The sequence below is a fragment of the Anarrhichthys ocellatus genome, unplaced genomic scaffold (genome assembly GCF_004355925.1).
Source record: "Anarrhichthys ocellatus isolate YVR2014 unplaced genomic scaffold, GSC_Weel_1.0 scaffold32, whole genome shotgun sequence".
NCBI lineage: Eukaryota > Metazoa > Chordata > Actinopteri > Perciformes > Anarhichadidae > Anarrhichthys > Anarrhichthys ocellatus.
In genome coordinates, this window is record NW_022280062.1 from 2591516 (window position 1) to 2614806 (window position 23291).

The following is a 23291-nucleotide window of genomic DNA, read 5'->3' on the forward strand; positions in this document are numbered from 1 at the left end:
AACCAGGCGTATATAAGAGACGGCCTTTCCTTCCTAATTCATTCAAATTTGGCACAAACGTTCACTCATCAATGTTGAACTGACTCGAATTTGGTGGTCAAAGGTCACTGCGATCTCACAAAAATACATTTTTGTCCATAATCCAAGAATTGATATACTAAATATGATCATTTCACACAAGCGTCTAACAAGTTAGAATGATGAAGGCGTGACATTTTGGACACCCATGGATGTACAGTAAACTGTAACATGACTGGTTGGTGGATATTGTCCTTTTTAATGTCAATTATGTGCCAGAGTGCATTAAAAACAGCAAGAGCCAAAGTATGAATTCTACCTTTCCACCTTGCTGTTTGTGGTGTTATTAATGTTGCTTCATTCTTTTTCGTAGTGACGTTCATATGTACATGGGCCAGCCTCCAGTCTACACCGCAGCTCCAGGCAGCATGGCCCCAGCAGACTTACAGTCCTACCAGAACCCAGCCATCGGGCCGGGCCTGACGCAGACGCCAAACTACAGCTCCCCCTCTGGCCCGAGCATAGCACCTTCATCAGACCCCTCGCAGGCCCCCTACTCAGAGAAAGCCCTGCTATAGGGGCTCACTGTTATCCTCACGCATGCACCAGACCTGATCAAACGGTGGTGGTAGATCATTTCTTTTATTATGCGTTTTGGTTTGTGTGGAACACCAGATGGGTGAAAACATTCAAATAGAGTAGACTAAACTTGACATATGGCACGCTTTGTGTTGTTTTATCTGTCAGATAAATGCACAGTTGCACTTCTCACTCCAGGTTTAGAAGTAATCACGAGGCTTTGATTTGAAGAGCTCACACCAAGAAAACAGAAACACACAGTGTTCTTTCAATTAATTATGTTTCTGCATTTTCACTCTTCTCAGAAGTGAAGACACGGAGGAGCTTTCAGTTCACTTTTATCTTCAATTGCTTCAGTTAAGTTTTGGTCATTATTCAAGCCTGATCACTTCCAAATCTAAGTCTAATAGCAATATATGCTTTGTCCAGTTTTATGCACGGGACCTGACATGAATTGCTTCTTAAATTATCATAGGACTATTGAGAAATTAGGTTTATGTTTTATTTTATGAGTCCTAGCTACATCATTTGGTACCCATTATAGAGGAAATGAGACTAAGTTCTTTCAGTTAGAAGCAAATATTCATTTATTAGTCATTTATTATTTGAAACTTTATTCTTCATACTATATATATATTTTTGAATGCTGAGCTGACCTACTGTGTGCTGACTTGAGACTTTTTAGGTTATACTATCAATTAGAAATAAGTTATTGGAAGCGACTTAAACTGTTAATCTACAGTAGTTCACCTACAATTAGTATCACATTTTATAGTTGTTTCCTATAAAACTAACAAGGAAATTACTAAAAAAACTACGGACCTGTAAAATAAAACAAACAAAATTGCCACTATATATATATATATATGTATGTGTATATATATATATATATATATGTGTGCAATTACTATTTGATCAAGTGTCAAACACATTCCTTCTCACCACCCCTCAACATGCACACTGGAGCTACACACAAACACACTACAGGTGTGCAGTCGCGGACACACATCCTCATCAGTGTTTAATACTTTACCTTCACTCACACACTAATACGCCGCAGCCTTCTCACCCACTTAAAGCAACTGCATTGCTAATCGTGTCACCGAAAAGGGGCGTCAACATACTTTTATTTTTTTCATTATTATTATTATTCAGAAGAAGGACTTTTAGCGATGCTAAAAACTTTAGATTACTACATTCTGTATATGTCGGCAACTTTTAGAAGTACTGAAAACTGAAGCCACTTTGTTTTTTTTTTTTGGGAGGGGAAAAAAAGAAACCAGAAGAATTTAAGCATGCACATGACTCCTGTATATACTGTACTGAACTAGTAGTGAAGCCACACGGCGACCTCATGGGTGGATGTTAGCACAGCTCCGGGTGTTTCTCTCAGCCTCGAAGGTGAACTCTGCAGTCATGATGTCCCTGCTGAACTAAAGGTGTAAAAGCCAAAGAGAAGAAAGCGGGGGAAAAAAACTTCATACTGCAGAGTTTTCCTTTTCAAAACGAGCAGCTCTAGATCCTCGTTGGTGGATTCAGTGTTTGCTTGGTTTCCATTCAGGGGCTGTACTAACAGACAACAGACTCGGCTACTGAGGGGCGAACTCTGAACCGCCTCAGTGTCTTTCAAAGCATCTCTTTAGTCAGCGTTTTGTTTCTGTAGTGCATTTTAATTTATGTTATGATTATTGTTATATTTTAAATGGAGAAGCAGTGCAGGATGTATGTATTCAGAGAAAAGCAGAATATGTGATATTCTGCCTGACTTAGTTGTATATTTAGATTGCTCACATGAGGACATGGATATTACTCTGTGTTTTATACTTGCTTGTTGTACTGTAGGGTCAAATGGTAATGTGAAAAACTGATCGAACCTCCCGAAGCATTTCAATCCTGTCCTTTCTCCGAGCTGTCTTTACACTAAAACAAATTCTACCTGAAGCAGGACTGACAGGAGGTGTTGTGATTCTGGAAAGCACAGTCGGTATTTATAAGCAGCTCTTTTTCTAGGTTTCCATAAGCTATCCGTTACAAAGTCACTTTAATATCAAATATTGTATAAATCTACCGCTCATACCATAACTTCCCATACTCTTCTATGGCTTCTATGTGTTCAACATCTTTGGGAAAGAGTCTATGAATACTGACTGGATTGCAAAACTAGAAACATTATTTATCTGTTGTTTGGTATTGAATGATGCTACATGAAGGAATTATGAAGCAGTCTTAAATACTAGGATTTTTCCAGTTGCAAAACTAATTGGTGTATTGATATTTGAGATACTAGTTGTGCTGCTCCTTGCCACCGTAACAATTTAAAACGACTCCGTTGAAAGCTTTGGAACGTGGGACTTTGCAAACAAGAGGCCATTTTTTTTTTTTCTCCCAGAACTTGATTTTTAGCATTATTATAGTTGATTTCAAAGACGAGAAATCTTTGTTTTGCTGCCTTCAACTAAATGCAAGAGTGAAGTAGTGTTAATTTGTTTGATCAAACAAGGCTAAAAATATCAAATGCATAAAAAGCAGCAGCTATTCTTGGACCTCGAGCCACTCAATCGTCACACATCATCCAAATGTAACATGTTGTTTGTTGCACCACCGCGCTGGACTACAGCCCCGATGTAACTTTATTGCACAGGATTGAGATGCTGCCTGTTTTTATGTTTTAAACATTATTGTAAAGGTTCTGTCTAAACTTGTATCCTGCTGTTTGTATGTATTCTTTTAACCATACTTATTAATTGGTATTCACAATAAAACCAGGCCAAATGTACATAATAATATGAATGGCCTTGTTTTTCTTGTTTTTAGAGCTCTCTGTAGGTACATGAGATAGATTTAGTGGTTTTGTTTCGTTATATTTAACTGCAAAGAGTTTCACTGAAGAGTTTCTCAACCAGCTTTCCCCGTGAGTGAGCGGGTCCTACATGAGCACTCTTTTCTTTTGAAGTCAGAACAGCTTTGATTATTTCACATGAGAGATTTCCAAGTTTGTTTTTGTCTGCTTCTCTCACCTGTTTAACGTAACAGAGTCAACTAAATGAATAGGGCTACAACTGAGAGAAATGCATGGACAATGAGAATAATCCAATATTTGACGAGCGCTCAAAAACTGAGGCCACAAGCAAACTGAAATATGGCGAGGAACGTTGAGAGTTGAACTACTGGTATAGCTATATCATCGCCTCGTCTATGGTGCTAACGGCTAGAGCGCGTGGCATCTCCACGGTTAACGGGGCAACGGTCACAACGCTAACGTTAGTTCGGCTGATAACGGTTGGATGTGGATGACAACTTGATTGATAGCGGTTAAAAAACAAGAAACACCAGCGAGTCTTTGGAAAACAGCACGTAGAGAAAATGTGGTCAACTGAGTTTTGGTAAGGGCAGAAAATATGTTACAATAATGTTAGCAAAGTTAAAAAGAGGTAACTTAAAATATTAACTATTGGCTACTAACGTTAGCTAACGGCAAAACTGTCTCACTCCGAGATACCGTTATTTTTGTAACGGTAATTTTAATCTTCACGTTTGCTAACGGTAACGCTAGCTCTAATGTAGTTAAGCTATCACTAGGTTAATTCAACTAACGTTAGTTAACGCTCATTTAGTAACCGAAACTAATTTAACAACCATTAACGTTACATTACACGACACTAAAGCAACTAATGTTAGCTTTAATGTTATTTAGCTTAGAGCAGGCTATGCTTTCATTAGATAAACTAGCTACTGGTATATTTCACAGCTTCTTCTCTGGAGCTAACGGCTAGAGCGCGTGGCATCTCCACGGTTAACGGCAAGGGTAATAACGCTAACGTTAGTTCAGCTGATAACGGTTGGATTTGGATGGGGAAAAAACAAGAAACACCAGCGAGTACTCTACTGTGTGTTTGGTTTGTGGGTGGGGTGCCTCATATCCACAAATATGTAACGTTAACGTTATTAAACGGTAACTGTTAGTCCGTTTAATGTAGCTAAGTAAACCCTTCCAACATCGTCAGCTTGATGAAAAACTTACCCAATTTACGTGAAAAAATACACTAATGTAACTCCTCTTTGTGGCTTCATCATAGACTAACTAGGCTATATGAAACAATTTCATGAGGCTCCAGCACTAGTCAGCGACTAATTAGTTTGTTTTTATAAATGTAATCTAGAAAGAATAAGCAGAATAACTGAGTTTTTCAACAGCCAATGGGATGACATTGCCTGAGCGCTTCATGATGGATGATCTAAAAGCAAACAAGCGTGGTCAGGTAAATTTATTTAACACTTTTATTGGATCATTGGTTTTCAGAATACAAGTAAACAAATCCCTTTAACTTATGAAGTATGGTACAGCAGTACAATTGATATTGTTTACAACCCTTGTCTTCCTCAGGCCAAATACAAGCAGGCAAGAGAAGAGCGAAAGATGCTCCTCACCCCTGCACACCAGTACATGATTGACATCCTGGCTGCCAGGCTGTTCTTGACGCCAACAGCAGTAGAGGAATTTATTTTGGATTCTTCATCTGTGAGTTTTCCCATGAGTATCCTATAAAGCCCCTTTCCCACTGGAGAAGAAGCTGGCCTTTTCTCCAGTGGGAAAGGTTACAATCGGCATTAATTCCTGAGACAAATTACTCTGCAGTAGTCACAGGTGTTTATCGGCTCCAGCTCTGATTGGCAGTGATGGAAACATGACACCCTGGTGGAGACATTAATTATCGCCTCTTTTCCATTGATGCTATTTGTCGCTCGTTGAAGTGAATTATTAATAGAGACGTTTGGACAGTTATTATAATTAGTTAATGTATAAAACATTCAATTAATACTCTCTCCTCAAAGCCATCAGACTTCAGTCAGAGAACAGTAATTTTCCCTCTCTGATCATCGTAAAACACACTTTATTCAAACTCGACAGAAACAAAATAAGACTCATCTTGTTATTCTTTTCACTGTTCCAACAATCCCAACTCTGGTGAGAGATTGAAAGAGGGACTGAATAAGTAACAGAATAAAACAAAAGAAGTAACGACTGTAACATTTTCATTTTAGTGTGTTTTCCCATGTGTTAAATACTTGCATATAGACACAACATTTGGTGGGATAAGGGTATAAGAGAGGTAATTAATCATCTCAGCAGTCACAATCTGGTCTCTGAACAAAAGAAATGAGAAAGCCAAGACCCAACATTGATAAGGGATCATTTTTTCATCTGGCAGAAATCTGGTTCAGTTGTACTTTCTCATTTTACTTTCCAGATAGATCGACTGGATCAAGTTCACATGTTTTGGCTTCACTCTGTCAGAACATCATATGATAGCATGGTCGGTTGAATGGTTTATGATTCTAGCATTGTTGCAAATTGCCTACACATGGCTGTGGGTATTATTATACTAAAAGCAGCACCATTTCAACCAATACACATCATATTGGTGCATTTCAGTCTGCCAGTGGGTCTTGTAGTTACTACTATGACTAGTAACCCATTACTGTTAAAAACAGTGAAAAAACATTTATTTTTTGTTTTCTTGCTCAACAGCTGGATGCTTTTGATAAATTCTTCAGCAAAGAAGGTTGTAAAACAATTTCCTTTGTGTATCAAGAGGCTGAAATCCCAGGAATAGGTAGGCATAATTGCATTACATGATTGATATTCAATCAGAATCCGTATCAATTACTGTTTTTCATCTCATTAAAAACAATTTGTATTTAATATCATTTCAGAGTGTGGACGCTCATATCGTGGGACCACCAACGGGGAGAAAATACTGAGGCTGTTTTTAGCTGATCTGTCTCAGACATGCCTTACAGGCATTTGCTGCACTTTCAGACGAAGTAAAGTGGATGTTCCTGTGAATCCAGAAAACATACATGAGGTAAGACATGTATGTATATAGTAGTGTGTCTCTGTAATCGTAATATGTTCATTGTTTTGTGTAATGGACACATTTTAACGAATTATTATATTTTAATAGCCAAACAAAATCACTGTTGAATGGGCATGACAGAATTATCATTTATGGTAAAAGATACATTCATTATTTTGTGAGTTTAGCACCCCCAGTGCTGTGACTATTACATAAGTTGAATGCACCTCTCCCTTTTTAGAGGATTATCTAATCAGAATTGATCTTTGTGTGCTAAATTAGTCATACAGTATGTAACAGTTAAACATGAATGTATGTTGTCAAGCCTTTAGAAAATATCTTTAAAACAGAAGGCTACCTGAGAGTACAGAAATCCACCAAGGCTTAACAACTCTATATTAATCTTCCTAATAGAAAAAGTGTTGAAGTTTTTATCATAAATACGGATCTACACTTTGAAAAAACACCTTTATAGATCATTGATTGATCGAGATCATGCAAATTCCAATCTTGGGAATAGTGGGGCTTTATAAAAGGATACAATGTGAAAAATGTCAAGTCCATCAGTCCCATGACAACTGAGTTAAGGCCATTTAAATGCATCATGTTGCTGGAGTGCTTGTAAGATTGCTGAAGTTGATGCTATCATGTCTGAGGAGGCAACAGCTGTTAATACTATTTAACGATGGAGCTAATTTTACTCATAAGCTAATCTGCATTTCCTGTATTCATTTTGAAACATTGGCAACTTTTGCAACTAACTTGCATTAGTTAGGTAGATGATTACTGCTGAAGACCATGTAACTAGTCCTAAGCTAGATTTTGCTTTTTTGCCTTTTGGTTTGGTGACGCGATGGATGATACTATCTTGATGCTTTGTAGGAAATCTTCTTCTCAATGGTCGATGCCAGAGATGGCCTCCTGAAAGGAATAAGGAATTCCTTCAACTTTGTGCTTCCAGTTATTGACGCAGCTCAAAACTGGGGTGTCTTAAATAACTCTAGACATGGAGAAAATTTAAAAAAGAATTTCAAGTACACCATAAAACGTTATATTAGCTCCTTAGATGGTAAGTCATTCTTTTATTGTTGTCAGTAAGTTGTCAGTTACATTATTTTTGATGTTGAGAAGACATTAAAGCAGTACCATGTCTGAACCATTTTGTTTGGCAAGTCACACTTTATTGCTTTGAAATTGTCAATTGTTGCATTATCTGTTAACAATGATATTGTTGTAAACAAATGGTGGCATTTAAGGAAATGACATGATCTTTATCTTTGTTGTTTGTGCCCCAGACATCCAGAAGAGCAATGAGAGTGTTGTTCATCTGAACACAGTCACAGATATTGACTTCTCTACGTTGGCCTCTCTTGATGACATGAAAGTTGCCGCTGCTAATTTGGACATGGTGCATAGACTGGAAGAGATTCTGATGCAATGGTATAAGCAAATTGAGAAGGTTGGTAAAATTATGATTTTATTGTTATTACACTAACAGACGGTCACAACACGGTTTCTCCCAGTATCAACAATTACAAGTACAAAATATAAATGTAAACCGTTAATAACGCTGGACATGGAAGATTTTCCATAGTGAATCAATCTATATGTTGAAGTGTTAAAGCATATCACTTCCTAAATGAATCTTACTGTAGATGCGTTGATTGAATTGCTGCCCTGGAAAGGGAACTTGTAACCATTCTCTGTGTCCATAATCACCAGGTCCTGATAGAAAGTGATCTGTTGAGGAAAGAGGTTGATTCTGCAGGGCCACTGAGTGAGTTAGAACACTGGAAAAATATGTCTTTAAGATTCAACTCCATCATCGATCACATCAAAGGCCCAGAGTTTAAGGCAGTGGTGATGGTGCTCCATATCAGCCGTTCCAAGATTATGAAGGTACGGAGGCTTGCGTGTCAAACTTCTGCAAAGTAATTCCCTAAAGAAGTTATACAGCAGTTTTACCAGGTTTTTGGTTGATCTGATCAGACTATGGTTTGATGTGTGTATACACGCAATATGAAGAATTGATGCTGTGTAATATCACAAGATAAATTTCTGTGCAAATTCTGTGGTAAAATGTTATAGTTGCATGAGCTATAGTAATTGTCAAAAATCCAATAATCCACAGTGTAAAGATGATCGTTCCATGTGGATAAGGAATGCAATTTTATTTTCCAAATTTCTAACCTTTGGGTTTTTGAAGGATGACGTTCAAAATGTAACTTTTTCCACCATGTACCCATGTACCCTTGTAGAAGTGGCGGGAGCTGGATGACAGGATAACAGATCGGGCCAATGAGGCAAAAGACAATGTCAAATTCCTCGACACACTGAAGAAAGTCTGTCAACCTCTTTACACCAGTGACCCGGTATGTATAGTCAATCATTTAATATGATGGATTCATACACTAATATGTTGGATAATAATTAATGTAGATGTGTGCTAAAAAAAGATAATAATAATAATAATTAAAAAAGAGAATGCCCTAAATGTTGTTCAGGGCCTAGATGGTAAATGCATTTTCCATCAAATTTTAGAAATGTGTGTTATTTTAAAGTGATGTTTACTTTCTACAGTAAAGATTAAAAAAAAAACCATATAATAGACTGAAATAATTACATAAAGCTGTATAAAATGTATTTAATGCACGGTCACCAATTCCCTTTATCGTGATGCAGCCCATGTGTCTACAGCAGTATGAGAAACTGGATGTTTCTGTTTTTTTATGACATTAACGGAACCTATTTGTTTATTTTTGCTCATTATTTTTGTGCAATATAAAAGAAAAGCATCCTGAGTTTTTGTTGTTGTAGCAGAAGGAGGTATTCAATTATAATTAAACGAGAGAATTTCCTCAAGCAAAGGTCCAGAACATCACTGTAATGTCTAACGTGCGCTATGATTTAGTCCCATAATTATTGAAGTAGACAACAGCTGTATCAACGTCTGTTATTAGTCAAGAACTGACTGTCAAATTAAATAAAAAAAGTTCAATTGAATAATATCTCAACAATATTTATTGTCAGTTTTCAAATTGAACTGGATGAATTATAAATAATGCATAATCTAATTAAAAATCCAGATACAACAGCGTCTGGGTCCGGATCCGGACCGCAGTCCGCCTCTTAGTGACCCCTGGTCTAGAGGGTGTAGGTTAAACTTTAGATACAGTGACCTCTGTTGGATATCAGGTTTTAATTATAGACACAGCAACTATAGTTGGTTTAAAGACAGCTGTGCTGAAAGCTTATGAGGTAACAGCGAGGTTTTAAGAATACACTTTGGGAAAAAAACGGTGTATCTTTTATTTTAGAGAGGGTTCAACTCAAGAAGTTAATGACAGTAACCACTGAATCAAGTTCTTGAAACTAATATGTTACCAAAAAATTGCATGTTCTTTATCCTATTAGGATATATTACTAGTGACCCCTCCACATTACTAAGAGTCAAGAAATGTATCGGCAATATGAAACATTTTGCAAGATGGGACTTTGAGACCATCATGTATTAATGCCAGTTTGTTACATTTTGTAAAGTAATTGTTCATGAGAACATTAATAATAAACATGGATGTGTGATTTCAGGTCACCATGATGAAAAGCGTGCAGAACATCACCAATGCTTTTCGAATGATTTACAGTGTTTCACTATACTACAACACCAGTGAAAAGATATCCGCACTGTTCATAAAAGTAAGTGTACTGTGTGCAGTCTCAGAAAAACATATGTTGTTGTTCAGAAAATCTAATTGTGTTCCTGAAAAACAACTCCAGGTCACAAATCAGATGGTTACAGCATGCAGATCACATATTACTGACAATGGCACATGTCTAATATGGGACCAAGATGCTGAAGTAATCGTCAAGAAAATGCAGGTGATGATGACACTTATTAAAACACATAATGACATCAGCATGTAACTGTTTTCCTAATGCATTCATCTTTTATCTTTGGCAGGACTGTCTCTGCTTATATGAGGAATATCAGTCTTGCTTCCAGAAGACAAAGAAACAAATAATGGAAAAACCTGGAAAGAGGTCCTTTGAGGTTTCAGAGATGCAGATTTTCTGCAAGTTTGACAGCTTCTGCAAGCAACTTGAAAAGGTGCAGCCCCACACTATTTCTTATTTGTATTTGAATTGCAGTTTTACCAAAAGGCCTTGCCGAGTAACAATGTGCAATATCTATTGTAGATCACACAAATACTTACAGTGTTCAAGAAGTTTAATTCTCTTGAAAAATCAAATATTGAGGGCATTGAGAATCTGGCCAAACAATTCCGCACTGTATCCATAAAAATAAAAAAGTCGCAGCATGATATGTTGGCTCCAAGGACAGAATTTGAAACCGATTTTACCAAGTTTATGACTCAAATCGGCAACATTGAGGTATGTATCGTTTTCTTCTGTTTATAATCTGTGGTGTAGGAAGCTTCTATTCTGTCCCTGTCTCTTATACATTCAGCATAGTTTCAAATATAGATGGTCATATTTACCTTTTGTCTGTTCTACAGAAACAGCTGCAGGCATTTATGAGGTCTTGCTTCTCAAACATCATCTCATCTCAGCAATCTCTGTCCCTAATACAGCGGTGAGTATAATATAGTGTAACATTGTCCTGTAAAAGTTGTGGATGATTTGGCAATACAACAAAAACAATCTAACACAAGTCTCATGAGTTCCTTTTTTTGCAGTTTTCAGAGGCTGAATATAACTTGTCTTGACACAGAAATTCCCAACCTTCTGAGTCTTATTGTTCAGCATTATGCCTCAGAAGTAGAGTTTGTGAAAAAGGTATCCTATTTTCATGTTTAAGTATATATTGATAATAAAATATTTCAAAATGTATTGTCAAATATGGACTTTGATGTTTTTGATGAAATGAGCTGATCTGCTTTGGTAAATTTTCTTTGCAGCTCTTTGACAAACAGAAAGACGACCCCCCATTAGGTAGAAACATGCCTCTAGTGGCTGGAAGGCTTGGTTGGGTCAGGAATCTCTACAGGAAAATAGAGGAACCCATCGCATACATCAAAGTAAGGCTACATGTCTCCCAACAAAACAACTTCAAATACTTTATTATGTATCTGTATTGAATGTATCTGTTCTCATTTACAGAAAAACTCTGAAGTCCTGTGCAGCCCTGAGGGACAGGTTGCGGTCAAAATGTACAACACAACTGCAGCTGCGTTTGTAGAGTATGAGTCTGTTTACCACAGCGCATGGATGGCTGAAGTGTCAAAACTTGATTATGGTTGGTTCTCTAGCTCTGACTTAATATGTTTATACTGTAGATGCACACAATGCCCCTCATTAGTAATATTCATTTAAATTGCTTTTTCTACCATTCTGCTTCCTAACAGTCTTGCATATTACGCTGCTGGTTCGTCACCCCAGCACCGGTAAACTAGTGGTCAACTTTGATCCTAAAGTAACTGAGGTCATTCGGGACGCTAAGTGTTTGTTGAAGATGGGCCTGGAGGTTCCAAAGCAGGCTTTGCGTCTCGTCAAGTCGGAAAGCGAAATAAAAGCCAACCACTTTCGACTACAGGTAAACTATAACACCTTTTCGCAGATGGATGGTTACCTTAATATTAAATGACTTTTATGCCTTTTTTGTTTTTGTAGACCATTTTGGCAGATTATGAGTCTACGTGTGAGAACATTCCAGCGGACTTCACCCGCCTGATGGCTTCAAAGATAAAAAATGTAAGCAGTTTGTAAACACAGTCCTTTTAAAATTAGAATATTTAATTATATAAAATATCACATTGATAAAATGCAGCTCATATCATGTTCTCATGAATATAAACAAATGAATCAACTCATGATATGAGTAGACAAACCTTTTAAACACTTGAGCTTTCTGTGAGAAAAGGTATAAACCCACAAACTAAGAATACTAGGTGTGGAACTAGCTTTTTCACAATTGTATTGCTTTGGCTTTTGTGTCCTAGGGAGTTACTATTGCTTAATTTATCAATGCTTTCAGAGTTTCTTTCTTCTTATGTTTTTGGTCAATTAAAAGGTGGAATCTGTGCTTCGCCACGGGGCAGTGCTGCTCACCTGGTCATCCTTCCTCCTGGACAAGTTCTTCCAAAATGTTGACACAGCTTTGTCTGAGCTCAAACATCTTGTGAAGAAGGTATGTTACTGAATAGAAGTATTGAGCAAAAAGCGAGCTATCTCTCCTTTTCTGATATGGATATTGCTGTTTTGTAATGCAATGTGTGTATGTATATATAATCACACACACAAACACCCATACATATAAAGATACTTTTTTCTGTATTTATTTCCAGGTGCAGGATATCTGTAAGATACACATTGACGATGTCCTGACAGACATGTCACAGACTGTGCTGATGGAGCTCCCTGAAAGTCATGCGTCTTCAGTGCAGCAATTGATTGATTGCAATGAGGTATGTACGAGGGCTCTAACTACAATTATTTTCATATTCTCTCGATCATCTTCTCGATCGATCGATCAGTTGTTTGGTCTATGAAATGAAGAATGGTGTTCAGTGTCTTGTTCTGTCCACAACTCAAAGATGTTCTGATGTTCAACTTTTCTGTTTTGCTTTACTCTTACCATCGGTTTTCAGCTGAATAAGCTCTAACAATGTAGACACAGTTAGCAACTAGCTTGGGAACATGGTGGAGCATTAAGCAATAAAAATAATCCAGATATTTCCCTCAGAAGTTGATACAGACCAAAACAGGAGAGTGACTGATGGCCTTACCTTCATCAGAGTGCTAGAAATACAACTCCAAATGAATGACAATGGTGCTATGTAACTACTGTATGTGTAAATAGGAAATGTATGTGTTTTCTATCAAGTTAGCCATATTATTTTAGAAGGTGATGATATATTATATTATGTTATATGTTGTGTTGTTTCTGCTGCCCCCAAGTGGTGTAAAAGGAAGGATTAGTTGTTTTTTAAAGGGCTTTTTCATAGAAATTATAAAATATGTCTGGTTCACCAATCCACTCATTACATCTTTTTTTTTAGGACCAATGTAAGAAGTGGGCAACGACATTGGACTCCAAATGTAGTCATGTTAAAGAAGCTGTAAAGGAGCTGTATAACGTGTTCAGTCCCATTCATGAATCAGACGGCACCAAGAAGGCTGCAGAGAAACTATTTTCAGGTGCTCTTAACTCACAGTTTTAAGTGTTGCACACAAGTGGATATAATATTCACGTATTTTTAAGTAACAGTCATACAGTAGCTAAAATTCAAATATATGTGTGTACGTGTATATTTTGTATTACTCCCTTTGAACATTTTAGGATGGAGGACATTCCCAGGAGAGAGCCAGAAGCCCCCTAATGAGGATGAGGGAATGAATTCAGAATGTCCAGACAGAGATAAATCTATCAAATTTGAAAAGGTATTTTTTTCACATTTCATTTTTTAATATTGCTCTTTTATACAGTATACCAAGAAATATGTTAATACTTCAACTAAAAATTTTAATTTTAGGAGTTTAAGAAGCTTTATGAATACTTCAGTGAAAGGTTATTTGACGCACTGGTGAAAACAACAAAGCTGACTCTGGAGACCCTGAAAAGGAGAATTTGTGGCACTACGTAAGTATGTCCGCATTATTCAGTATGTAAAAATAGGCCAATATTGAAGATAAACTACATTATCCCTTTTCAGATCGACATCAATATGTGGGAAATTTAGTATTTACACGAAGTCAGTGTCTGAGACTAACATCGTCTCGCTAGTAACAAGTGAAGTCCACCTGGTTATACCCAAAGTGGTGAGTTTCTATTGGTTACTGATTCCACTTCATACTAGTTATCTTTTAAGAGCGATAGATAATCTACAATCCCTTGTCAATATTGTTAAAGAGAAAATATTGTTTCTCTGTCTGATATTTGTTGTCATCAGGTAATGATTCCCACTGTAGATGAGATCCAACAGGCCATAAATCGACTAATTGACTTGGTGTTGGAAATCAGCAAGGGCATCACATGGCAGCAGGACTTCAGTCCCGATGATGCAAAGAACCGTAAGCCGTTATCAGCATGCACATAGATGAAAGACAAGTAGGCAGAAATGACATACAGTTAAATCAGAAATATAATGAAAATATGTGGATCTTAAATAAATACCAAATCATCCTCTCAAATTTAAGACAAAGTCTATAAAGTTAGTTTAAGGGAAATACATTTTTAATTTGTAGATTTCTTTGTTTTATGAATAGGTAAAATGTATAATTTAATCTTTTTTTAAAATCTGACAGTTCAGTGAATAATAGATCAGTTTTCTGACAGGGCCATTATCATTCAAAGTTGTATACCAGTGTCCATTTTGGCAGCTATTTTAGATTTAGTCTTAGACCTGTGTCCTGTCCGAATTTCCTTTTTTATAAATCATCAGATTATTCTGAATATTTTATAGTTTATCTAGTCCAATCAAACCAATAATTCTGTCATTTTAGTCAAACTTATTTCACAAAAGAGTTAATCTTTATCATTATGTGATGAAAAACACAGATGATGATTCGTGATTAAGAATGCAGCTTTGCAGTTACTCTGAATTCTTCTGACTGTGCTCTTTTGTGATACTCGGTTCTGTCGCACCCACCCGGCCCATTATGAGAGCCAATCGGTACTGCCCAGCAATTAGAAAATATGCCAATCAACCACACAAACCCGACCTGCAAATTGCAACTTTATGCATTATTGTAGCACAATTGTCTGAGGGCTAAGATAAGAAGGACAGAGATAGACTGAGCGTGATGATGCAGCACAATGTGTGTGTGTGTTTATATATATATATATGTTTGTTTGTGTTTGTGTGTGAGTGTTTGTGTTTAAGACAGAGAGCGAGGGGAGAAGGTGAAAGATGACGAAAATATAAAATAATGTTTTTATTTTTTAAACTTCGATTTAGTCTGATCTTTTTTCATCAAAGATATTGCATGTCTGATAATGTCACGTCAGTGTTTAATGACATCGTCGGCGTCTCCTCTTAGTCATGGTAAAAAAAGGTTGTTAACGAACATATTTTGTCACAGTATTCCTTAACAAAATGAACATTGTTGTGTACAACCCTTTTGAATTTGATGTTTGTGATCTCACAGGCGCGGAAAAAGAGAATTTCTATCACAGAGTTGTTGAACAAAAGGACATCAAAAAGATTGCGATCATTCTGAGATCAGCAGTCAGCTCCCAGAAAGAACAAGCATCTAAAGTTCTAAATCAGTTCGATAAATTCAGTGTGATCTGGGATCAAGAGAGGAACCGCAAAGTCAAGGTTTGTTTTTCTTAGAACATAACATTCTTGTTTTCACCTTTGACAGTAAATATAGTGTATGTTTTCTGATAATAATACCATAATGCTAATAATACCATCATGTGTATCATCATTTTTTTAAGGAATTCATGGACAGCAATCCATCCTTGATCCAGATCAATTCTGAAATCCAGCACTATGACTCAATTGAAGAAGAAATTGATGATGTCAAACCCATCATTGTTTTGGGCTCTATTGAATTGTCAACAGGTAAGGTAACCGTAATATGTTCTAGACAGCAACTAGATGAACTCACATTTCTCTGGCCTCTACACTACATTTTTTACAAAGTGTGCTGCTGGGTCAAATTCCACTACAGAATGGAGAGAGATAGTTAAAGCTTTACAGCACACAGACAGAAAAAGGAGCTGAAGCTGTCGAGTTTGCAGTTCGAAGGAACATGGTTGTCATTAAATGTCATCCAATCCAACAATTAGACATGTCACTCAAAACCAAAAAGTTGTATCTATCTTCATTCTAACTTTCAGGGCTATCCGTCCAATTTGTTGTCAAGATATTTCTATCTGAATGAAAGTGGTGGACCAACTGACCAATATTGCCATCTCTGCCACAAAAAACCCAAGACCCAAGAAGCAGCACCCACTTTGTTATAGGAAACATTCGATTTTATAGCAAAACCTTTTAATTGGTTATGTCATCACTTGTAGGTTGTGCCTGGTTTTAGAATTGTGTGTGTTACAGGGGAGGAATGCAAATATTGCGCTGTAAATTGTGTTTCCTGTATACAGAGCCATTAAAGAGGTCCTTGAAAGATGAGACCAAAGCCTGGAAGGAACTGTTGTGCAAATACCTGAGGGAGAAGTACAGGAAGAAAATGATCGACATCAGCATACATACTAGAAAATATCTTGCACAACTGTCTAATCCTGTGGCTAATCTGGACGATGTGCGTCGTGCCATGGCGGCCCTGTCCAAACTTCGGGATGCTGAAATACAAACTGACATGACATTGATTTCCATTGAGGTATAAATAGCAATATTTTCTTTTAAGGATATACAGTAGCTAAAGTCTCATTACTGCAATGCTTATATGACCTTGTACAGACAAAAAAAAAAAGAAGTGCTCCAAAAAAAACAAAGAAAAACGCATAAGGGCTGCATTGTTTAGGTTGTCTGGCTACAAGTACTGGTGAGAGGATGAAATGTGATCCAGGAAGTCAAGTAAAAGACTTACCAGACACCAAAACTCCACAGCAGTTTCTGATACAACTCTGGAAAGTTCTTTTGACAAACGGCACTTTGTTTTTCGTACTTTTTTTTTTTAACCAAATGGCATCCACAGAAAGAATTGGATTACGGGCAAAACTTGGTGAAAACTTGTGTTAGTAAAGAAAGAAAGAAAGATAATGACAAGGGCAACTGGCACTCTGTAAGACAAGAAATACACAATGAACTGAGTACATTTTTGGCTTTGCATGATCTATGAGGAATTATCAGTGAAAAGTATCAGAGACTATTTGTGGAGATTGTGATTTCCATCAGCATCAAATTTATGGTTCTCGTGCTCGATCTTAATTTGTGTGGTCATACTATCTGTCATTATCTATTTTCAGTCATACATTGTTTTTCCTTTATAAGTTAGCCTTGCAGTTTTGATTTATGTAGCTGTCAAATATCCATCCATATGTTGATGTTATATTTTACAGGAAGCGTATGAAATTTTGACTAGATATGAAGCAACGATGACCAAAAGAGAAGCAGAGGGGATTCACAATCTGAGAAATTTCTTCACAAAACTTCAGACTAAAGCTGTAAGTATAATCACTTTATTCATACTTTGATATTTTAGAATGAGTTCTTCTCTAACTCTAAAGATTTTGTTTTTTATTCCTGACTTTCCCAGACATCAGTGCAAGATGAGCTTGTTCGTATGCAGCCCAAGTTCAAACAAAACCTTCTGGAGTGTGTTACCATTTTCCAAAATGATGTTGGCACTTTTATGGAAAAATATGATTCAGTAAGTAATCTGTTAAACTTTAAGTCTTGTCAGTATTAGTATGTTTTTTATCGATTCATTTCAATTACTCAGTTCATACGGTCTTGTTTTTAGGAAGGCCCCATGGCTGATGGAATAGCTCCCCAAGAAGCCAGCCGCAGACTCCAGACCTGTCAAGTAACACCGTCAAAATTATTTTATACCATTCTATATACTGGTCAATGATGCATGAAAAGCATTTAAACAAATAGAAAAGACTTTTCAATCGAGGTCAAGATTGAGTGAAATAGTAAAATCTGTGTAATGTCTCTAGATCCTCCACTTTAAAACAGACTTCAATGTTTAAGACCAAGTCGCTTAGATGTAAAAAAGAAAAATGTCTAATTTAACATGAGATAGAGAGATTTAACAAGTGAGATAGAGAAAGCACCCAATAAGGGCTACAAATAACAGTCTTTTGTACCAAAGACTACTTACTTACTCTGTCTACCAGCTGCGTACTGTACCCCACCTCCAAGAGCAGCCATTTTGAAAGAGTATTTATAACTTAGCTTGTTTGATACAGTGGATGAAGTGTTGTCTTTGAACTTTATGAAGTTCAGTGTATCAACTCATAAGAGCCCAAACCAAGGACTTCAATGCTAAAGTATCAGAGGTGATGAGTGAAAAGTTTGTTTTAAGGGTTTATTCTGCTAAATAAAATACAAAACTATATCAGCATCCTGGTTTTCCGAGATTAAAATTGTATTAAACTTTTTTTGAAATTTTTTTTCAGGTTAAATTTGAAGAACTGTGGAGAAATTTCACCACATATACTGCTGGGGAGCAGCTTCTTGGCTTGCCAATCACAGATTATGACTGTCTACACAAGAAAAAGTGGGTTACCACTCTACAATAGCTTACCCTACATTACCAGAACAATGACAATTCTTTGTGGTATTTTATAATGTATTTAGACTAATAGATATACAATTTCCTATGATTACCTTAGAAAAGAGCTTGACCTGCTACAGAAACTCTACAGCCTATATGATGCAGTGATGAGTAAGATCAGCGGGTACTATGGCATTCTATGGACACATGTGGATATTGAGAAGATCAATGCAGAACTTTTGGAATTTCAGAACAGGTAATCCAAGTATTTATGTTAAACCTTAAATATACAACCAATTTACTATGCACTGTCATTTCTTTAGTTTTTATATGTTGGAGAACATGTTTTCTTTTAGGTAGGCATGTGCCATTATGAAAACTTCATAGTACATAATACAATCATCTGGCCCAGAATAATACAAGTAGTGTATCTTTAATTGCTGTAAATAGATGAAAGTGTTTTTAAATATATGTAGTGGAAACAAAACTTTGTTTGTATATTTTTTCAGACATGTACATCAATGATTATCCCTCTGTCTAGGTGCCGAAAGCTACCCAAAGGACTGAAGAACTGGCAGGCCTTCCAAGACCTGAAGAAGACGATTGATGATTTCAGTGAGTCATGCCCTCTGATGGAGATGATGGCACAGAAGTCTGTGATGAAGAGACACTGGGACAGGGTCACAGACCTGACTGGGCACCCATTTGAAGTGGAGTCCAATACCTTTAAACTGCAGAATGTCATGGAAGCGCCTCTGTTGAAGTACAAGGACGATATCGAGGTTCGTTGGCAGTTTGGATACTGTGGTTGCACCCTGCCCTAATCTCAAATTGCAATATTTGTATTTTATTATGTTCTTCACACTCCTAAGCTTGGCTTTTTGCATTTGTAGGACATCTGCATTTCAGCTATGAAGGAGAAGGATATTGAGGCCAAGTTGTCACAAGTGAAAGAAGTGTGGTCCAGCCAGAACCTGAGCTTGATGACATTCAAGGACAGAGGTGAACTGATGCTGAAAGGGGCAGACACATCAGAGATCCTAACCATCCTGGAGGATAGTCTGATGGTGCTGGGATCACTGTTCAGCAACAGGTACAACAGAGCACACTCTGACTAGAAATAAGATTTCAACATGTTGACCAAAATCAGTATTTAACACCAAGTAGGAAAAAGATTGAGGCCATGAAAAGAAAAGACTAAAACTGATGATTCAGAAAGGGAAATAAAGAATTGATGCATATACATTTGGTTCTATTTATTCAAGGTGTCCTTTCAGTTATAGTGTCCATACAATGTCTTGTGCTGTCGTAAGAAACTCGTGTCCTTGTCTGCCTTTTATAGGTACAGTGCCTACTACAAAGCAGAGATCCAGGACTGGTTGTCAAACCTTTCAACATCATCCGATGTCATCGAACAGTGGATTGTTGTGCAAAACCTGTGGATCTATTTGGAGGCTGTGTTTGTTGGGGGTGACATAGCAAAAGACCTGCCACAGGTATAGTTAATATGTTGTATCTTTATATGTCGAAAATTACAACGGTGAGCTCTTCCTTAGTAAAATACAAAAATACTTCATATTTCCCAATGTAGGAATCAAAGCGTTTTCAGAACATTGACAAGTCCTGGATTACGATCATGCAGCGAGCCCAAAAAGTCCCAAATGTGGTGGAGTGTTGTGTGGGCGATTCAACTCTGGGAGAGCTCCTACCAGATCTTCAGAAACAGCTGGAATTTTGTCAAAAATATCTTACAGGGTAAAACTTTTCGGAGTTCCTTACTTTTTGTTCGAAACATTAGTGGGGTTAAAAACATCTGACTGAAAACGCTTCTATGTAGTGCTAACTTGTTGGTTATCCTCAAGTCTTGCAAATGCCTTGCTACAGTTGATGGAGGCGATGTGTTAACTGGAGATGATGTGATCTGACAGGTACCTTGAGAAAAAGAGGCTCCTCTTCCCACGGCTCTTCTTTGTGTCTGATCCGGCCCTTTTGGAAATCCTTGGACAAGCCAGTGATTCTCACACAATTCAGGTTAGAACATTGATTGTCACTTTAAAAAATATATGGAAAAATAATCAGAGTACCTCTACCAAGGAGGTTGTGTTTCTGGTCCCACTCATATTCTCATGATTTCTCAAACTTGTGTGGTAAAAAAAATATAGGAAGACTAATTTGAGCTGCAATCATTTTTTCAGTCACATCTTCTCGGAGTGTTTGACAATGTTAACGAGGTGGAGTTTCATGCAACTGAGTACGACAAGATTTTGGCTGTTATTTCACAAGAGGGAGAGAAACTACTGGTATGTAATGTTACTCTTAATGTAAAGCACGTTGTTGTCTCATATAGCATCGTGTGTACATGTGTCATGTGTTTTGTTTGTGAATTATGAATCTATAAAATGACTTGTAATGCAGTGTAGGAGACAAAATGTGGGGGGAACTAAAGTACCTTAAAATTGTACTTGAGTAAATGCACTTTGTTGTGTGTTTGTGGTTTCAGCTGGACAGTCCTGTCATGGCACAGGGACCAGTGGAGCTCTGGCTCGGGACGCTGTTGTCACAACAGCAGGCTTCATTGCACTCTGTCATCAAAGCTTCAGATCTGGAGATCAACGATGAAGAGTTCGATCTTCTCCTTTTCCTCGACAAGTTCCAAGCACAGGTCAGAAGGCAGCTGTGAAAATGTTGAATACATTGACAGTTGTCATGCTAGTGGCACATAAATACCTTTGTATTAGATAACAGGCAAACACAAGGCTTGTTCAGGGTATAATTATGAAAGATGTTTTCCATTGAGTCTGACAGAATGATCCAAGTGTAACAAATTAGAATCATGACAAGAACTCTTTACCTTCTGACCGTAGCTTGTTGTAGATGCTTCCACAACAGAAGATTTAAACACTGTACTCACTAAGGTGTTACTAGAAAATCCTCAATACACATTTTAGGAAAGGCTCATTCGTATTCACATCGAACTACTACATGGTGATCACCTTAAAACTTAGCCTAACAAATGATAGCAATGGTCCATTTTTTTGTATTCTTGGATTTACTTTGTGTGAAAAGTTTGTAAAAATAACAAACATGAATACTCTTGTGGTGTTGAGAGGTATAAAGAAAGACTGGCGACATTGATAGTTATTTAGTTGTTTTCAAGTACAGGATGGCACTGCATCTAATCTATATTTCTTTTCCTGCGTTCTTTGCTTTTAATTTTTTAGATTGGCTTGCTGGGAATCCAGATGCTTTGGACAAGAGATGCAGAAGAGGCACTAAAAAATGCTGAAGATGACCGGGAGATCATGCCTCTTACCAAGAAGAGATTCCTGAATCTACTCAAGGCACTCATTAAACAAACCACCAATGACCTGAGTAAATTTGACAGAGTCAAATATGAGACGCTCGTCACAATCCATGTGCACCAGAGTGATATATTTAATGACCTAGTAGGTTCTCTAAAAAAATCATACTTGTCATGGATCCTATTATATTATTAACTGGCTGTTATTGTCATTTATGTAACACATTTAGATTAATATCTTTCTTTGTCCTCAGGTAAAAAAGCGTATCAAATCTATCAGTGACTTTGAATGGCTGAAGCAGAGCAGATTTTACTTCAAAGATGACCTGGATAAGGTCGTTGTGTCAATCACTAATGTGGACTTCATTTATCAGAATGAGTTCCTAGGCTGCACCGACCGCCTGGTCATCACCCCTCTGACTGACAGGCAAGAGAAGATGAATTTGATTGGGTTATTTCATCATCGAATTCACTTTTGAAATCGGGTTCCATTTCAAAGTTAAATCGGAGAACTGCGTTTTATCAACAGGTGTTATATCACACTGGCCCAGGCTCTGGGTATGAGCATGGGAGGAGCCCCCGCAGGGCCAGCCGGCACTGGGAAGACTGAAACCACTAAAGACATGGGTCGTTGCCTCGGCAAGTATGTGGTGGTGTTCAACTGCTCGGATCAGATGGACTTCAGAGGACTTGGCAGGATATACAAAGGTATCCCGGGCAAAACATCAAGCAGTGTGATGTATAACTTCACATGATTTCTCATGATGTATTCTTTTTCAGGCCTTGCTCAGTCAGGGTCCTGGGGCTGCTTTGATGAGTTCAACAGAATCGACCTGCCAGTGCTTTCTGTTGCTGCTCAGCAGATCTCCATTGTTCTGATTGCACGCAAAAAACACAAAAGCACTTTTGTCTTTACTGATGGAGACTGTGTAAATCTGAATCCAGAGTTCGGCCTATTTATCACTATGGTAGGATACACAAATACACAGGAAGCTCATAAGAAACTATACACTGTATATGCACAAATGCTGATAATCGGTAACTTGTCGTCTTTCCATGTTTAGAACCCTGGATATGCAGGTCGTCAGGAACTTCCTGAAAACCTAAAAGTGCAATTCAGGACAGTTTCAATGATGGTACCTGACCGGCAGGTGGGCAGCGGCTACTTAAGCTAGAAAGCAATATTTTTCCGAGTCTTGACACACGTTCACTTCTCCGGTGTTTTCTTTGGCAGATCATCATGAGAGTCAAACTAGCCAGTTGTGGATTCAATGAGAATGTCATCTTAGCCCAGAAATTCTTCGTCCTCTATAAATTGTGTGAAGAACAACTTACAAAACAGGTGAGAAGCATTTGGCCTGTGCTTAATTACTATGTTCGTATGA

At 37.4% G+C, this 23291-nt stretch overlaps 2 protein-coding genes across 2 annotated transcripts in view; both read left to right on the plus strand.

Annotated features, from left to right (window-relative positions):
* LOC116393021 (collectin-12-like) overlaps nucleotides 1-3381 on the plus strand; it is a 39614-nt gene extending 36233 nt beyond the window's left edge. The window contains exon 24 of the mRNA XM_031864899.1: nucleotides 392-3381. Coding sequence (XP_031720759.1) covers nucleotides 392-596 — 205 coding nt within the window. The 3' untranslated portion in view covers nucleotides 597-3381. The remainder of the gene's footprint in view (nucleotides 1-391) is intronic.
* A 1418-nt stretch (nucleotides 3382-4799) lies between these two features.
* The window catches only part of LOC116393022 (dynein heavy chain 8, axonemal), a 34223-nt gene continuing 15731 nt past the window's right edge, over nucleotides 4800-23291 (plus strand). The window contains exons 1-46 of the mRNA XM_031864900.1: nucleotides 4800-4856; nucleotides 4898-5116; nucleotides 6128-6212; nucleotides 6313-6464; nucleotides 7338-7524; nucleotides 7751-7914; nucleotides 8178-8354; nucleotides 8714-8827; nucleotides 10044-10151; nucleotides 10233-10334; nucleotides 10417-10563; nucleotides 10653-10847; nucleotides 10973-11049; nucleotides 11153-11252; nucleotides 11375-11494; nucleotides 11577-11712; nucleotides 11822-12009; nucleotides 12087-12167; nucleotides 12487-12603; nucleotides 12761-12880; nucleotides 13475-13613; nucleotides 13756-13856; nucleotides 13949-14055; nucleotides 14129-14234; nucleotides 14366-14486; nucleotides 15564-15736; nucleotides 15859-15985; nucleotides 16525-16760; nucleotides 17443-17547; nucleotides 17640-17753; nucleotides 17847-17909; nucleotides 18508-18608; nucleotides 18724-18861; nucleotides 19147-19387; nucleotides 19499-19698; nucleotides 19948-20101; nucleotides 20197-20360; nucleotides 20534-20636; nucleotides 20801-20905; nucleotides 21106-21267; nucleotides 21827-22051; nucleotides 22161-22333; nucleotides 22436-22614; nucleotides 22687-22874; nucleotides 22971-23057; nucleotides 23141-23248. Of these exons, the coding sequence (XP_031720760.1) occupies nucleotides 4800-4856; nucleotides 4898-5116; nucleotides 6128-6212; nucleotides 6313-6464; nucleotides 7338-7524; nucleotides 7751-7914; nucleotides 8178-8354; nucleotides 8714-8827; nucleotides 10044-10151; nucleotides 10233-10334; nucleotides 10417-10563; nucleotides 10653-10847; nucleotides 10973-11049; nucleotides 11153-11252; nucleotides 11375-11494; nucleotides 11577-11712; nucleotides 11822-12009; nucleotides 12087-12167; nucleotides 12487-12603; nucleotides 12761-12880; nucleotides 13475-13613; nucleotides 13756-13856; nucleotides 13949-14055; nucleotides 14129-14234; nucleotides 14366-14486; nucleotides 15564-15736; nucleotides 15859-15985; nucleotides 16525-16760; nucleotides 17443-17547; nucleotides 17640-17753; nucleotides 17847-17909; nucleotides 18508-18608; nucleotides 18724-18861; nucleotides 19147-19387; nucleotides 19499-19698; nucleotides 19948-20101; nucleotides 20197-20360; nucleotides 20534-20636; nucleotides 20801-20905; nucleotides 21106-21267; nucleotides 21827-22051; nucleotides 22161-22333; nucleotides 22436-22614; nucleotides 22687-22874; nucleotides 22971-23057; nucleotides 23141-23248 (6366 nt within the window). The remainder of the gene's footprint in view (nucleotides 4857-4897; nucleotides 5117-6127; nucleotides 6213-6312; nucleotides 6465-7337; nucleotides 7525-7750; nucleotides 7915-8177; nucleotides 8355-8713; nucleotides 8828-10043; nucleotides 10152-10232; nucleotides 10335-10416; nucleotides 10564-10652; nucleotides 10848-10972; nucleotides 11050-11152; nucleotides 11253-11374; nucleotides 11495-11576; nucleotides 11713-11821; nucleotides 12010-12086; nucleotides 12168-12486; nucleotides 12604-12760; nucleotides 12881-13474; nucleotides 13614-13755; nucleotides 13857-13948; nucleotides 14056-14128; nucleotides 14235-14365; nucleotides 14487-15563; nucleotides 15737-15858; nucleotides 15986-16524; nucleotides 16761-17442; nucleotides 17548-17639; nucleotides 17754-17846; nucleotides 17910-18507; nucleotides 18609-18723; nucleotides 18862-19146; nucleotides 19388-19498; nucleotides 19699-19947; nucleotides 20102-20196; nucleotides 20361-20533; nucleotides 20637-20800; nucleotides 20906-21105; nucleotides 21268-21826; nucleotides 22052-22160; nucleotides 22334-22435; nucleotides 22615-22686; nucleotides 22875-22970; nucleotides 23058-23140; nucleotides 23249-23291) is intronic.